Source organism: Alexandromys fortis, unplaced genomic scaffold (assembly GCF_014885135.2).
Source record: "Alexandromys fortis isolate MF-2015 unplaced genomic scaffold, M_Fortis_MF-2015_v1.1 scaffold_281, whole genome shotgun sequence".
NCBI classification, from domain to species: domain Eukaryota; kingdom Metazoa; phylum Chordata; class Mammalia; order Rodentia; family Cricetidae; genus Alexandromys; species Alexandromys fortis.
The window spans coordinates 1,024,221-1,039,228 of record NW_026068161.1 but is presented as its reverse complement, the minus strand read 5'-3'; the positions used below and the strand labels follow the sequence as shown (position 1 = coordinate 1,039,228).

Below are 15,008 nucleotides of genomic sequence, written 5' to 3'. Positions count from 1 at the left end.
TTCTGCCCTTCTTTTCCTTCCACACACTCTAGAAATTAAATTCTGCAAGTGAAGACTTTGAAACTTGTTACCATCCAGGACACTAATAAGATTTTACATTTTTAGCAGTTTAATGATGAGGATGTAGGACTCTGTGCTGGTCCCTCTGGGGTTTCTATTCTGGGTATCTGTTAAACCTTGCAGTAGTCTGAAGTATATTCGACCTTTCTATATTAAAAAAAAAAAAAGATCAGTTTAAGTTTCACGCATAAATTTGTGTCTGTATAGTCTTTCCCTCTTCTCTACCTATTAAGTAGAATTCAGACATTATCAACATTTGAACCTGAAGATACTTGTCAGTTATTTTTCTGTGTTTGGTGAAAAAAGAGACGTCATTACCACCAAAATTTAATATTTTTATTTAGCTAAATTTGATCCTTCTTAAAAATCCTTTCCACTTTGAAGTCTATTGCAGCTTAATTAATGCAGCAAGGGCTTTTTATTTTGCTCTCAATGGAGATAATCTTAATCTATTCACAGTGACCTTTTCTTGTGCAAATTAGTTGTACATGCTTGTTTAAGCAAATGGTCCTTTTGCATGATGTCTCTTCTTAATGACGGGTTTATAATTGAAAATTGGCTTACTCCCATATGCCTAGTTTATGTGAGAATATAAAAATAGATGTGGACTTTAAAAATATGAATGTATATATCAATATCCCCCCCAAAAAAAGAAGAGGGAAGAACCCAGTGCCTCCGGGCTATGGTTAAATTAGACTATTAGAGTTGGAAAATGCTGGTGACATACGCTACTGTCAGAGCCGCACCTGTCTGCTCAGCCCTGGAAGTGCTTGAGAAATGAGAGTGATTTCATCTCGGCTGTACGATTCCCAGCCTTTATAGGACATGAGGTATCGCTAGCTCCCCAAGTTTTCTTAAACTCCTAATGAAGTCAAAACTGCACGGCTAGGGATGTGTTTGCTGTTAATCACTTTTAAAGCGGGCGTCTCGAACAATTAAATGCTTTTCGTCGGTCCAAACATTTTGCTGACAACAAGAGACAGGTGATACTTGTGGTATGATCATTTGTCTAGAGTGTTCCCCACCCCCCCGTAAAACAAAAACTGACAAACAAGCAAACACAAAACAGTACAATACTATTAAATGGCATTTGAGTAAAAAGAATAATCACCCGTTCTCTATCCCAGTTTCCAATGCTTCCCTATTAGTTTTCTTTCTTTGTTATCCCTCTTTCTCATTTGCAAGTGAGCTTTCTTCTGACCCCCACCCACCCCGCTCCACACAACCCTGCTCTCCCCCCCTCCCCCACACCCTTCCCCAGTCTTTCTGCTGAAAGTCAAAGCAACCATTCTTATACTGGAGCACTGTTTGTCAGGAGTCACTGAATGTTCCTGGTTAAATGTAGAAACTCCAGTTTGAAGAGAAAACAAATGTTGGCTTGTGCTTAGGGTGGAGGTTTCCAAAGTATCTTTTAATAGAATAGAGAACAGGAACATTTAGTGTTGCTGAGTGGCATGGCATTAAGGGAGAAGCAGATGCAGAAGGGATGCTGCTCCTGCCTATGGGAGCAAACTATTTCACCAGGGCAAAAACTACTGCATGTTGCACGCCTTAAATCCCAGCACACAGGAGGCAGAAGTGTGTGTGTGGGGGGTCTCTTAAGTTTGAGGCCATTCGGCTTCTGCATAGCAAGTTCTGAGCCAACCAGGGCTACATAATGGGACCTTACCTCTCCCCATCTGATTTTGAGGAACAGAAGCTAGGCAAGACAACTTGATATGAGAACCATTAGACCTGTCCTTTTATAAACTGTTTGCAAAAGAGATCCTTATTGCTTTATACAGCTTGATTGTTCCTATTTGTTCTCCCCATGCAACAAGCTCTCTGAGCATACATGGAAAAGGGAGGGTAGCCCTTTCCCCGGGGCTGTTGTGCAGGATAAATGGACACACCCCATGACCCTCAGCTGTCCGGTTTTCCTCTTGGATTTTCTCTTGCTGACCACGCCCCTTTTGTTCTAGGTATGATTATCGGGAAATGCTGCACAATGCCACTTTCTGTCTGGTTCCTCGTGGTCGCAGGCTTGGGTCCTTCAGATTCCTGGAGGCTTTGCAGGTAAGAGACTATGAAACTTCTCATCCTTGCATTGAGGATGGAAGCCAAAGTGTCTTCCGCCTTCTCACTCTTATAGAAGAGTCTAAAAGAAGCCATAGCTTTTGCTGCGGATGTAAAAAAAAAAAAAAGGCAAAATAAAACAAAAAACTACTTCCAAGAAAATCTGATCTAGTTTGAAGAGTCAGAATTGGGAACAAGATTGACTCCCTACCCTTGGACATAAGAGGACCGAATGGTCGCACCACCCAGGAACTGGATTCTTCAGGGACACATTTGCAAACAGAGGGTAGATGGGTAGATATAATTGGCAATCTAGCTCCTGAGTTTGAAGAGGGGACTCTTCCTCTTTTCTGGCAAGCCAGTCTCAGGTCCACCGACAGTGGGTTGTTGCTGTTATCCCCCCCCCATGAAACTGTGGGTTAGGTCCTCATCTTGGTCCTCTGTGAATTCTTCTAAACTCTTAGAGAGTGATGGGACTTACTTGCCCTGATGTTCCAGAGCCCTGCAGTTCAGAGGAAGCTCAGAAGCCTGTGTGGAGCCTCTGCTGTTCAACCCTTCTCCTGCTGCTCCTGCAGCCGGCCTTCTTGGAGGGCAGGGTGAAACATTCTCTCTCCCTCTCGTCCTTCCTTCCTGTCCTCCCAGTAATTTGCACCCTGTCTGAATCTGTGTATTTGAGGAGGGTTACTTAGCGTCTTCACCCTGCCGTGCCAACTATAAGTCCCGTCATATCCTCAGGCTAAAGATCTCCATTCTATGGCAGGACATTCTACTGTGCTCTGTGTACTTTGAGAAGCATGCCACCACCCACTAACATTCTTGCAACTTCATGGGTTTTGCAAGGAGCAGATTGCTCTCTGGGTTGGATAAAGACTTCCTTGGAAGCTACAATGTGTCTTTGGCTTATTGGTGTGCACTGATTGTGCAGACTAGAAATGGGCATGGCTGTGGTTTGCAAGGCTCCATGCTGGAGGGAACAAAGTTTTGAGTTAGGTGTTTATAGGGTAAAGGAAAGCTAAAGACTACAATAGTGAAGTTCGCCAACCTGGAAAGGCTGGGCCGTCTCCTGCTCTCCGTTAGCTCATGACATTGGGGTGAACCATGACAGAAGTGGATCTGTAGCACTTACATGGACAAATTGTTATATTCAAGGTTGATTTTTATGCTCGGATTCTATTGGTGAAAGCTTTTGTTGCATCAATAAAACTTACGCAACAAGGCCCGTCATCTCCACGGAAGTAAAGTCAGCCAAAATCAAGCATACTAGACTAGAAAAGGATAGTATCAGTCTAAGGCAAGACTTGAAGTCTTACAATCCATGCAATTTATTAATTCTGAACCACTTACTTTCTTCCTGGCCAGAGCAGTCCGGGACCCATGTAACATAAGCAATGCCAGTAATTGAGTTTGTCCTGATTCTTTTCCTGATTGGAATGGTTCATGCTGTCACTGTCCTCACACTCACGAAATCCTTCCTCTGCTCAGGCTGCCTGTGTCCCTGTGATGCTCAGCAATGGATGGGAGTTGCCATTCTCCGAAGTGATTAATTGGAACCAAGCTGCCGTCATCGGCGATGAGAGATTGTTATTACAGGTAAGGAAGGGGCTGTGGCCTTGGGCGGGACAGCAGATTATTGCTGCCCCCACCCAAACTTTCAAAGAAGATGGATCCAAAAGGTCAGCTCCATAAAAGAAATTTTATCAGGATAAAATTGCCTCTGTCGTCGTGAATATGAAGTCATTGAATATGATATTGTTCGCTTTCCAACACCAAATCTGTCCAGGTCCACAGAATATATTCTGGGAAGCAGCTGATAAAATGCCTGAGTTTTGTTCAGTGAGGAGAGGTGCATCTCCCCCCCCCCCCCCCCCCCGCCTCCCCCCCCCCCCCCCCCCCGCCCTGCTTCAGCAGCAAAATTTTTAGGTTTGGTACTCCCTCAGATCCCTTGCCTTGGTTCCTATATTTGTTTCCGTTCCTATATTTGTTTCCGGTTAACGCCAAAGCACGAACCCTAGGATTGGCTGCTGTGTCCAGTGTTCCCACTACAGTGCGGCTCTGCCCTGAGTTCTTGCAGGAGTGCTGCCCCTTGGATAAATATTCAAAAGAAGGGGCCCTAACAAAAGTGTCAGTTGCTCAAGGGAAGGCAACGCAACCTGCACAGAGAGATGGAAGGGCAACAAGAGTCCGTGAGGATTTCCCAAGCCCCCTGCCATTGTGTTGGAGGTTCACAGTAAACTGCCACACACGCTCACCACACAGTTAATGTTTTCCTTTCATGGCATTAAACACTTTATCTTTAAACCTCCACAAGCTTCTGTAGAAGTATTATCTCTAATGTTCTTGCTTTAGAAACAAAAATAATTGATATCCATAAACTTGAGCTCCTAACTGTGCATTTGATTTGTCTTCTGGGCTCCTGGTTGGTCTGCGAATGGACTGGTGAGGGATTCTAGTCATCTTCTGAAGGTCTCTGGTAATGCAGCCTCTCTTGGAGAGCCCTGTGGACTCATCAAGCCTAGGTCACGACAGTTCTAGAACATTCCTTTCATGAGGTCCTCAGGTCCGGGATCTTGCCCCTTCTGGAACCTCAGCACAAATGTGGAAGAATGTGTACTCTGAACATGATGAGCCCATTCGTTGAAGTTAGCCCATTCTGTTCTAAACAAAACATAGTTTCTTAGATGCTCGCTGAGAAAGGGGCTGGGGGGAGTCTTATGAAAAGCTAATGCTTGTAGCAGCTATTGCTTGGTGTAATTCAATAGGGACATCCTCCTAGACATAGAAAAAACCCTCACCTTGCAGAGCTAGTAGACGCCTGAGTTACTCACTCCAAGTGAGTGGTCCTTTCCCACACTGCCTCTGTCTTTCCTTTTATGTTGTTTTAATAAAACGTGCTCATTAAAGAAAACTGCGGGTATGAAAATCATTGGTCCTGTTCTCCATTTGTGCTTCATGGCACCCTTGCTGTGACAAGCTGGGGCTTTTCTTGGGGTGGGAAACTTGCCCGACACTGAAGTGTGGCTGTCCAGTGTCTATCTCCTTACCAAAGCTGATAGATAGTTCACCTTCTGAAGTCACTTTTTTTTTTTTTGCTTGTTTATTTGTTTTTCGAGACAGAGTTTGTCTGTGTAGTTTTGGAGTCTGCCCTGGAGCTCGCTTTGTAGGCCAGGCTGGCCTCAAACTTTTAAAGAGATCCGCCTGCCTCTGCCTCCCGAGCGCTGGGATTAAAGGTGTGTGCCACCAATGCCAAGCCCCAAAGTCCCTTTTTTTACTTGCCTGTAAAGATTGTATTTTTCATATCCCGGTGCCCACATTTTCTAGTGTTTTCCCCTCCTCGTCTGCAGTCTGTCTTTACACAGCTGCCTCCATAATGAACAGTGGCTGCACTGTTGTTAACAATGGTTTAAAGAGTTGGCACGGAGCCCAAGTGTGCGCTCTGGGAAATGTTTTCTGTTCTGTTACAATTTTCCATTTCCTGTTTCAGAACAGCTCTGGTGTTTTTAGTTCCATATGTTCTTGTCATCCTGTCACCGAGAAACATCCCGTGGCTTTCCTGCATCTTTTCTGGTCGGTCCCATTAGCTTTGTTACTGTACATAACCTTTTATTAGGACTCCATTGAGCTCCTCAACTTCCAAATCATCCCATCCAAATCGGAGTTAATTTATCACTTCCCCCTACCTGTCTCTGAGGACAAGCTGATTAATAACCACCAGCCACGTGCCGTTAAAAGTTGGAACTCTATCCCGCCGGTCAGTTGGCCTTGGCCTCCAGAGCACTTGGCGAAGCGCTGTGAGACAGTGCAGTCCTGCGCAGGAAAGGGTAGCGCACACAGCTCCGGAAGTCGTGAAGACTTGGTGCAGCCATGGAAGAGAGGGGGCTGGGCTCGGGGCCTGAGTTTGCGACGCTTCTTTCCTCCCTTTAGAAGCTCCATGCACTTGATTTTTCTGGAGGCCGTGCAGCGATGGTAGCTTTTGGCATTTTCCTGATGGATTAATTCTCGTGCCCCTGATAAAAACAGCCATGCCGACCTGTGTGACTTAGAGAATACCACTGACATTTAGAAGGGCATGCTTATGAAAATAGAAGATCAGCGTTTTGTTTTTTTTTTTTCTAATTTTCCCTTGGCAATCTAGGTCATTTTCTCAGTGAGTAAATAAAAATAAATTTTCCTGACTTATCAAGGATCTGTGTCATGAATGGTTTATCTCCTCTAAGGATATTTTATTTCCACTTGACCTTGAGCCTCCCAGTGTTTCAACTTTACCTGCTGCCTCCATATATTTTGCAGTATTATGATCCCTTCAAAGCACAAATTTAGCACCCAGGTTGGGATGTTGACAGAGCAAGTCAGCTTTTCCTCCCATTCTTATTGTGTGGAACTTTCATTGCTTCTTCTAGGGGAAGTCTGGAATGTAACAGTGCGCCACCACGTCCTTCCTCTCTAAGGGGAACTTAGGTATAGCATAGTCCTGTATTTGGGGTAACTTTCTATTTAATGTGGTTGGCAGAGCGTTCCTCGTCTAGCCCAGATTCCCGTGTCTGCCTGATTCATCACATAGGAGGGAGGCGAGCATGCAGAATGGGGGGAGCACACCGGGGCAGCCGATAATCAGAAAGAATCCCCCATAAGAGGATAGATTACAAACACAACACGGTCACACCTTGAGCTGTCCGTGCAGTCGGGGAACAAGTCTAGGGAACTTAGCCAGAAATCTAAGGAGTGCATCTTAGAATTAAGAAGCAGACGGTAAATAACTGCCCAGCTTTGTGTAGAATCAACTGGTCCAGCTTGAAATAGCAACTCCCTGTGTCAACAATGGTAATAGTAATAATAAACCATAAAGCAGCCTTCCCATGTTGTAGACCTTGTACTAAGCACTTACATAATCCTTTTTTCCAACCATCATATTATAAATAAGTAATTGGAGAGACCAACTAACTCATCTGAGGAAGCATCGCTAGTAAATGGTAGAACCAGAATGCCGCGTTGGTACCATTAATACCTGTACTGTAGTTGTGTCAAGCTATGCTGCTATTAAAAATAATAAAATCCTGATGATAGCTTCAGGCTGTCATGTTCAATTAGGTTCTTATTTCTTGTATAGCTAGCATAAGGATGATTCTCTTAGCCACTAAATATATAGCAGTATGAACAGCAAGGAAGGCCTTCCTTCAAAATTACCTAACTTGGTATAAAGCAGCCTATGATGAAACACAGTGTTTGGGAGATTCGGTGAGATCGGGGTAAGGGCTGAAGCCAAGAGGAGAGTGTTTTCAGGTGTACACAGATTCAGAAAAGGCTAGAGGAAGCATCTGCACATAGACATGGCTAAATCTGTTTGTACTGAACGCAGAGGCTCATGAACAGTCTCTAGAAACACACGTTTAGATACTTTATGGTTCCTAGAGTGACACTTTTTAGAAAACTTTTTTTTTTCCTTTCCCCAAAGCCTGTATCTACTTCTTGGGAAAATGTGACTGTCCATGTCAGGGCCAAAGATTTGTTTGGACTTGAGGAGGAGGCAGAACTAGAGGTACCCTCTACAGCTGACCTGCTACTATGGAATCTTAGGACTGAGCTAAGCCAATGCACAACGTTCATGCATTTGACTGCCTTCCAGGCGGCTTCTCTAGACCTGTGGTCTGTTCTGGCGTTTCTTGGGGGGACATATCTACCTAGTGGTTGGTGATTTTTAATAGACCTACTTGCTAGACACTGAAGGCTATGAAGAATAAAAGTGCAGCCCACGGGGTTGTTTTGACCAAGCACATCTCTCTGTTTTACAGTTATAATTACCGTGCTTTCTCCTTATGTTCCAGATTCCTTCTACAATCAGGTCTATTCATCAGGATAAAATCCTAGCACTTAGACAACAGACACAGTTCTTGTGGGAGGCTTATTTTTCTTCAGTTGAGAAGATTGTATTAACTACACTAGAGGTAAGTGAGACCGCGTGGCTTCTGATTTTGGATAATGTTGCTTTTGTTTCCCAACCTCTCTTTCACTCTTGGGTTGTGCGTTTGGTCAAATGGGACAAAATCAAATTTTCTGTCCTTGAACATGTGAGTGACTGCCCCACCACCACCATCTGCTTGGCCATTTCCAAGCAAATGCCATCGTTCCTGACAAATTCTCAGAGCAGAAGTGACCTGGAGAGAAGCCGTGCTCTGGACACAGAGATTGACTTTGTCTGACATAATTTTAGAGATACGTGGGTAATGACCGTCTTCCTGTCACTCAAGTGCAATGGTATCCTTTAAAGACATAGTTCCAGAGTGCCATAGAAAAGAAGATAATGACCAAGTAAGGGAAATAACCTCTACCATTCTAAAGATATGAATGGTTTAGTCACCGCCGTAAGCATATAGCATTTGAAGAGGCAGCCAGATTGACTCTGCGGACACATACAGTCTCACCAACCAGCATCCTGTGTTAGATAAGGTTATGGCAAGAGGAAAGATCATTATCATCACTGTATCCAGCTAGTATAGAAAGTGTTAGCCTTTATAAAAACAGAAACTCGGGCAGGGGAGTGGATAGTTGTCTTCAAGTTGCTTTACTCTGCATGCATGCTTCTGTGTGGGTGCGTGTGCGTGCATGCGAGCATGCATATAGCATTAGGAATTGGACATAGAGCCTTGTTCATGTTGAGAAAGCCCTCTGCCACTGAGGCATAGCCTTATTCGCTTAAATTGTCTTGTTTAAGGCAGGAGAAAAATAGAAAATCATGGAAATGATTAAAACCACAAAAAGCAGATAGCAATGGCCCAAGGCTACACGGAGCAGTGCAGAGAGCTAAGAAAAAATGGAGAAAGTTGCACACTCATGGGTTTCAGATCTGTGGGAAGGGGAGCGATCCAACAGGCTCCTGAGGTGACCCAGGTACTTACAGAATGGCCGGGACGATTTATTCCACACTTGGGGAGTCTTTCCTCTGGAAATTAATGGTCACTCCGAAGACTAATCGAGAGTTAACGCAAGACACCCAGGTAATACTGCGGAAACTGAGGTCACCTGTGGGTCCACAGGATAGTGTTCTTGCTGTGGTGAGAGTCAGAGTTAGTGCTTCTCCAAGCATAGTGGGATCGTTTCCACACGGGCCTCACCTGGGCTCCAGATCTCAGCCCTATCAACACACCACCGGGATTTCCCATGCACATGCCGGCATACGTCCTGAAGCTAGGCAAACTGAAGGCCTGTTTTGATTATTTTGAATTCCTGTTTGGTTTGGTTTTTTGGTCAGATTGAAGATTTTTTTTCCTTTAAAAATAATAAATTCCTTTCTAACCTCCTAATTCTTAGAGTGTTAGCTATAACTGAATTTCTTCTGTCTCTTGCTCAGGAAGCCCACAGATACACAAAAGAAATTGCCATAAGATTGTTGATGCTTCTGTATTTTAGAAGTTTATAGTACTTTAAATATTAACCCTTTGTCTTTTGTCCTAAACATTCCCCCTCGACTAGTCAAGTTCCTTCTGTTCTGTTTGTGTTACATAGTCTCAGTGTCTGCATTTGGAAAGAGCTGTGACTTCTCTGCTGGCTGCATGTAGGAAGAGCATTTTGCCTCATAATTTATTGTGTATGTATGTACATACATAAACAAATATTTTTAGTGCATTCTTGGTTATTGTTTTATATCAAACAGTTTAGTCAGCTGGCTTTTAATCATGATCTGTGTTAAAAGGGTAGCCCTTTTCTCCTTTTTTTTTCCCCTTTCTTGAGTTGTTTTCTCATGCTTTTAGTTAACTCTTTCCATAGTGTTCTGTTGTGCTACTTGGTGCATTTTGGGGTGTACCCTAGTCTTTTTATCCTGTCCTGCTGCTGTCCTCCGCTACCCTCGGATCGTGTTTTAATCTGTCTTCATCCTAATGCCATCCTGTAGTAAGCCTCTCCCCATCTGGTGCAGGTCACTGTGTATACTGTCTGTAATTACTGCTGTCTGCGAAGATGACTGGCAATGTATGCAGTGCCTTAGCCCGTTTTCTGCGTGCATTTTGGGCTCTATCTTTACCTATTCTTTTAGGATAGTGTCTTTGAAATGAGATTACTGAACCAAAGAGTTCAGGCATTCCCAAGGTCATAATATATTGTGGTAAATTACTATGTTTTTATCAACTTGAAAAAATATTGTTTTATTTTTATTTGATGGAAATGACAAGAAATTAGGGGACATTAAAAAAAAAGTCTAGTAAGTTGGGGAATAGATTGTCAAGATAGCAATTTTCCTCGATCTGCACATCAAAGTCTTAAAAGAGGATGACAAAAATTACTCTGAGCTTTAGTCTGAAGAATAAATGCCTTAACACAGCCTAGCATTATTGAAAAGCAGTAAGGACCATTTATTCCCGTGGTTTAATTAGCACACATTATAAAACCATCATGATTAAGACAGCTTTGATCCAGCTTTTCAAATGAGAGAAGATATGAGTTATGTTATTTGATTCCGAATAAGTTAAATTTGCTCTTATAATAGTGGGTCTATAATAAAAGTGTTGGCTGTAAAAGCCAGCTGTAGTGATGTGCACCTGTGACCCCAGTGCTGGTGGGGAAAAGGACAGGCAGATCCCGGGACTTGATACCCAGCCAGTCTCCCCGAAACTGGAAGCTCCTGGTTCATTGAGAAACCTTGTCTCAAAAACTGAGCGGTAGAGGGACTGAGGAAGATGTCCTCTGCGCTGCAAACAGGCCTCCAGGCAGGTGGGGCTCCCCACACACTCCCCACTTCACAAACAGGGAAGGTAGTAATATTGATGAGATATTGGGTAGAGCTGTGTAATTTTAAGTTAAAGAAGCTGTTGTGTGCATGATCGGGGCGTAAAACACTATTAAATGTGAGTATAAGAACCATGAAAATTTCTGTATAGCTGGAGACACCATAAAGAAAATGCAAAACTGAGGGCAAAGGTTCACAGTTAATGCGAGGTTAAGAAAAGGTGAATCTTTTTGACATGTAAACTGATAAATAAATTAGAAAAATTCTCGCGTTCCCAACTAGCCTTAAATAGAGTGAGACCTTGTCACAAACAAACAGAAATACTTGTATTTTCAGATTAGGACAATTTAGGTTTGTCTTTCCCCAAAACCTGATGAAGTACATCGTCTCACAAATATTCTGGATTAGAGTCTGAAATGAAATGAAGAATTGCTGATATTATTAAAATGAAAAATGCCGTGGGATATTTGTACACCTTGTGATGTGTATGATATATCTATATTGCTATGATTGATTTAATAAGGAGAAAAACAACCAGTAGCTTGGCAGAAGGTATGGGTGGGACTTCCAGGCTGAGAGAGGAAGTAAGAGGGACCGATGGGACATGATAAAAATAAAATAAAATAAAAAGCCACATGATAAAATTTAGATTGATAGAAATGGGTTAACTTAAGTTATAAGAACTATTTAGGAACAAGCCTAAGCTATAGGCTGAGCTTTCCTAATTAATAATATTGTCTTCATATCAGTATTTGGGAGCTTGCTGGCAGGATAGAAAAAAGATTTATTAGAGAAAAATTCCTCATTTTTTAGTAATGTGTACATACATACATATATACATATAATCATCCACAGACATACATACATACACGCACATATGTGGTGGCCAAGCAGATGTCTACAGACAACCTCCATGGACAGAGGTTTGACTTAAGTTTTTTCTACATATGGTGCAAAAGTAACATGCATTCAGTAAGTTTATATTTTGAGTGATTATCTTTGTGTCTTTCCCCAAGCCATCAATATGTGTGAAGTAATAAATGTGCTATAAAACTGGGCAGTGGCTGTGAGTTCGGTCTCCCAGTCAGCCACGCTCATGCTTTCAGTGTGCTGTGTTGCTAACTTACTGCGCTAGCTTGGGTATAGTAAATACTTTTTGGTTATAGTAAATACATTTTCAACTTATTTTATTTTCAGTCCGTGATGAACTTATTAGTATGTGACCCCCCCTTAGTCTTAAGACGCATCTACAGAATCCTTTGTGGTATTGTGTGTGTGTGTGTGTGTGTGTGTGTGATGAAGAGAACAGATGGGAATGTAAGTGTAGAGTGACTTAATTGCTAGTTAATTGTTCCTAAGGGTATACAGTTGTGCCAGATATGCGTCAGTCACTGTGAAAAGGATGTTTGTCCTCACTCAAGGAAATTAAAATAAAAATATAGTACCACTTTCCACCTATCACACGTCAGTAGTTGTCACAGGAAATCCCAGCCCTGGTGCCACCAAGGCTGCGGGAGAAAGACTCTCACATTAGAGTGTCTGGAGATTGGCTACCCACCATGAGCCCTTCTGGAAAGGCTAAAACCTTTAGAAGAAGGCATAATTTTCACCCTGCACTTGACTGTGTTGCAATTTTCCTAAAAAAGATAATGACCTAATGAAAAAAGTTGCAAACAACGTAGACCATAGTGTTTATTTTAGTTATAGCACTGCACATGCTTGGTCAGGTAGTTGGAAACAGGTTGACCAGTTGTTAACATCTGCACTGAGGAATATTGTACAGATACTGAATGCAGTAAGGGCATGTATGTATGGTGCGTTTTTAAAAAAACTGATTAGGAAGTAATTCAAACAGTGTGAACCATCTTTCATTTTGGTCAAAATGATAGAAACTCATACACGTTGAGGGAAAAACATTCTTAAGAGGCAATATAAAATGCTAGGTGTATCCTTAAAAGATTTATGTATTTTACTTTTTGTGTGTAGGAATGTTTTGCCTGTATGTATATATGTATGTATGTGGAGCACATGCATTCAGAGGCCAGTACAGGGTGTTTGATCCCCAGGAACTGGTTCAGATGATTGTGAGCTGTTATGTGGGTTCTGGGAACTGAACCTGGGTCCTCTGTAAGCACTCTAGACCTTTGAGTCCTTTGCATCCCATAGCTGGACCCTTTCTAAGCAGGAGATTATTTGAAACTGAATTTATTTTTTTCTCTTTAGTCTTTGTTAATTTGTTTCGAGGAGTCTATCTTATTTGGATGATTAATATGTTCTCTTGATGTTTCAAAATAAAGCAGTGGTTATAAGAAAAAAGACAGCATTAAATGGCACATCTCGTTGCGTACAACAGGACCAGTGTGGTAAATGGTTGCATCCACCTAGACTTTCGCAAGCTGTCTGCGAGAGACCCTCCCTGGCTGCATTCTTGTACCTTCAGGATTATAATTAAAATATAGCACACAACATTGCTAATTTGCCAGGCACGAGATCATATCTCATTAATTATCTTTCTTTTGTGGTGAGTTACTGTGTGGATCCAGCCTCTTGTCTGTTAAGTTAGCAGAACTCCATTCTCCGACAACAACAGCTGGATGTGTAACATCCATCACAGTAGAATCTTACATTGAGCTGTTTTCATCTTTGAGCCTGGAAAGGCTTTCTTCCCCCTTTGATCTAAGCCACATAATTCTTTAGCAACGTGTGTGTGTGTGTTTAAACACTAAAACCATATACTTTGTTCAAATTTATAGCAGCTGTCAAATTCCTCTATATCATTCTATCATTCCAAGATTGGATGGTAACAATCTGACCTCGCAGCCAAATTGCAAGGGAGATAATACTTGCTTTCCTGTCTTGATTTGGAGCTTGCATTGCCCTAGAACTCAGCACAAGCAGAAAGGCAGAGGAGGTAAAGGAAATGCCATCCTTATACACAAAGCAGCAGAGTGTATGTGTTCTAGAGATGAACTCAATGGTCACAAGTCACAGGCACCCACTTGCCTACCTCTCAGACACAGTGAGTCATTTTCGCCCTGCTAAGGGTGAGAATGGATGTTAACTCTAGGCAGCAGAGACTCGAGGCCCATTTGCTTAGTTTATCTACATTTAGACTCTAGATCTAGATCTTCGGTGTGAACACTAAGTGCCATGCAAGGGTCCTGAGAGGTGTCCTCCAGTGAAGGGACAGGGAGACCTGAGACATGAGGAGATTGAAAAATGACATTTCTACTTGGTGGAATGAGAGCCGAATTCTTTCAGACTTTAACAATGCAGGTTGATCTATATAAGCTTTTTAGAAATACATTTGGCCATGCATTCAGACAGCATTAATAATGTTCATACCCCAAACCCAAGTCCTAATGAGTCAATACTGAATATGGAAGCTTTTTATTTAGGGGTATTTGCATTTCTTTGCATAAAAAAATTACCCTATTTTTGGTCAATTCACAGAAATAAGCCTTGGGTACTATGGGGAAATATGTTTAAAAAAGACCTAGACTGCCTATGTCTAGAAAATGAGAATCGTTATTTCTGGTTTTTTTCTTTGTATGTTTGTTTTTCAAGGTAGGGTTTCTCCGTGTAGTCCTGGCTGTCCTGGATCTAGCTCTGTAAATAAACCAGGCTGGCATTGAAGACACGGAGGCCCTGGAAATTTTTTCTTTTGAAAGGCAAACTCAAGTCTTCAATATAAGAGTTTAGTCAGATTATCTTACATTCTGAGAGGGTTGCCATAAATATTAGTGATACGTTATCATTTCCATTACCCATGAGAGGGTGAATCTTAGAGGCCGCACATCACGTGGCCAAGGTTATGTCTGCTATGCAGTCATACTGGTGCCAGTATCTTTTTGCCAAGATCCATTTGAACAGAGTGTGAAATGCTTATTAGGATTTCAAGAGTGTTCCCTAACTGATGGTCACATTTGGAAATTTTAAAGAGAACAGTGCTGCGACTTTAAATCAAGAGGATAGTCTGTGACTGGGAAGCTTGCCTCTCCAAGACCCAAGAATAGGATGACCTACTTGTAACATCTCTGAGTTTCATGTCATTTGTTTGTAGCTTGACTTTCTAATGTTGTCCGTTGCTAATTTATTCTGTGCTTGATAGCCAAGATCATTTATGTGACCACATGCTGAAAGGCATATAAATTTAGGAAGAAAACAAAAGGAGATCTAA

General features: G+C 42.2%; 1 protein-coding gene across 1 annotated transcript in view; it reads left to right on the top strand.

Annotated features, from left to right (window-relative positions):
• Ext1 (exostosin glycosyltransferase 1) overlaps positions 1-15,008 on the top strand; it is a 273,670-nt gene that overhangs the window by 235,808 nt on the left and 22,854 nt on the right. The window contains exons 2-4 of the mRNA XM_050127792.1: positions 2,022-2,115; positions 3,598-3,705; positions 7,935-8,054. Of these exons, the coding sequence (XP_049983749.1) occupies positions 2,022-2,115; positions 3,598-3,705; positions 7,935-8,054 (322 nt within the window). The remainder of the gene's footprint in view (positions 1-2,021; positions 2,116-3,597; positions 3,706-7,934; positions 8,055-15,008) is intronic.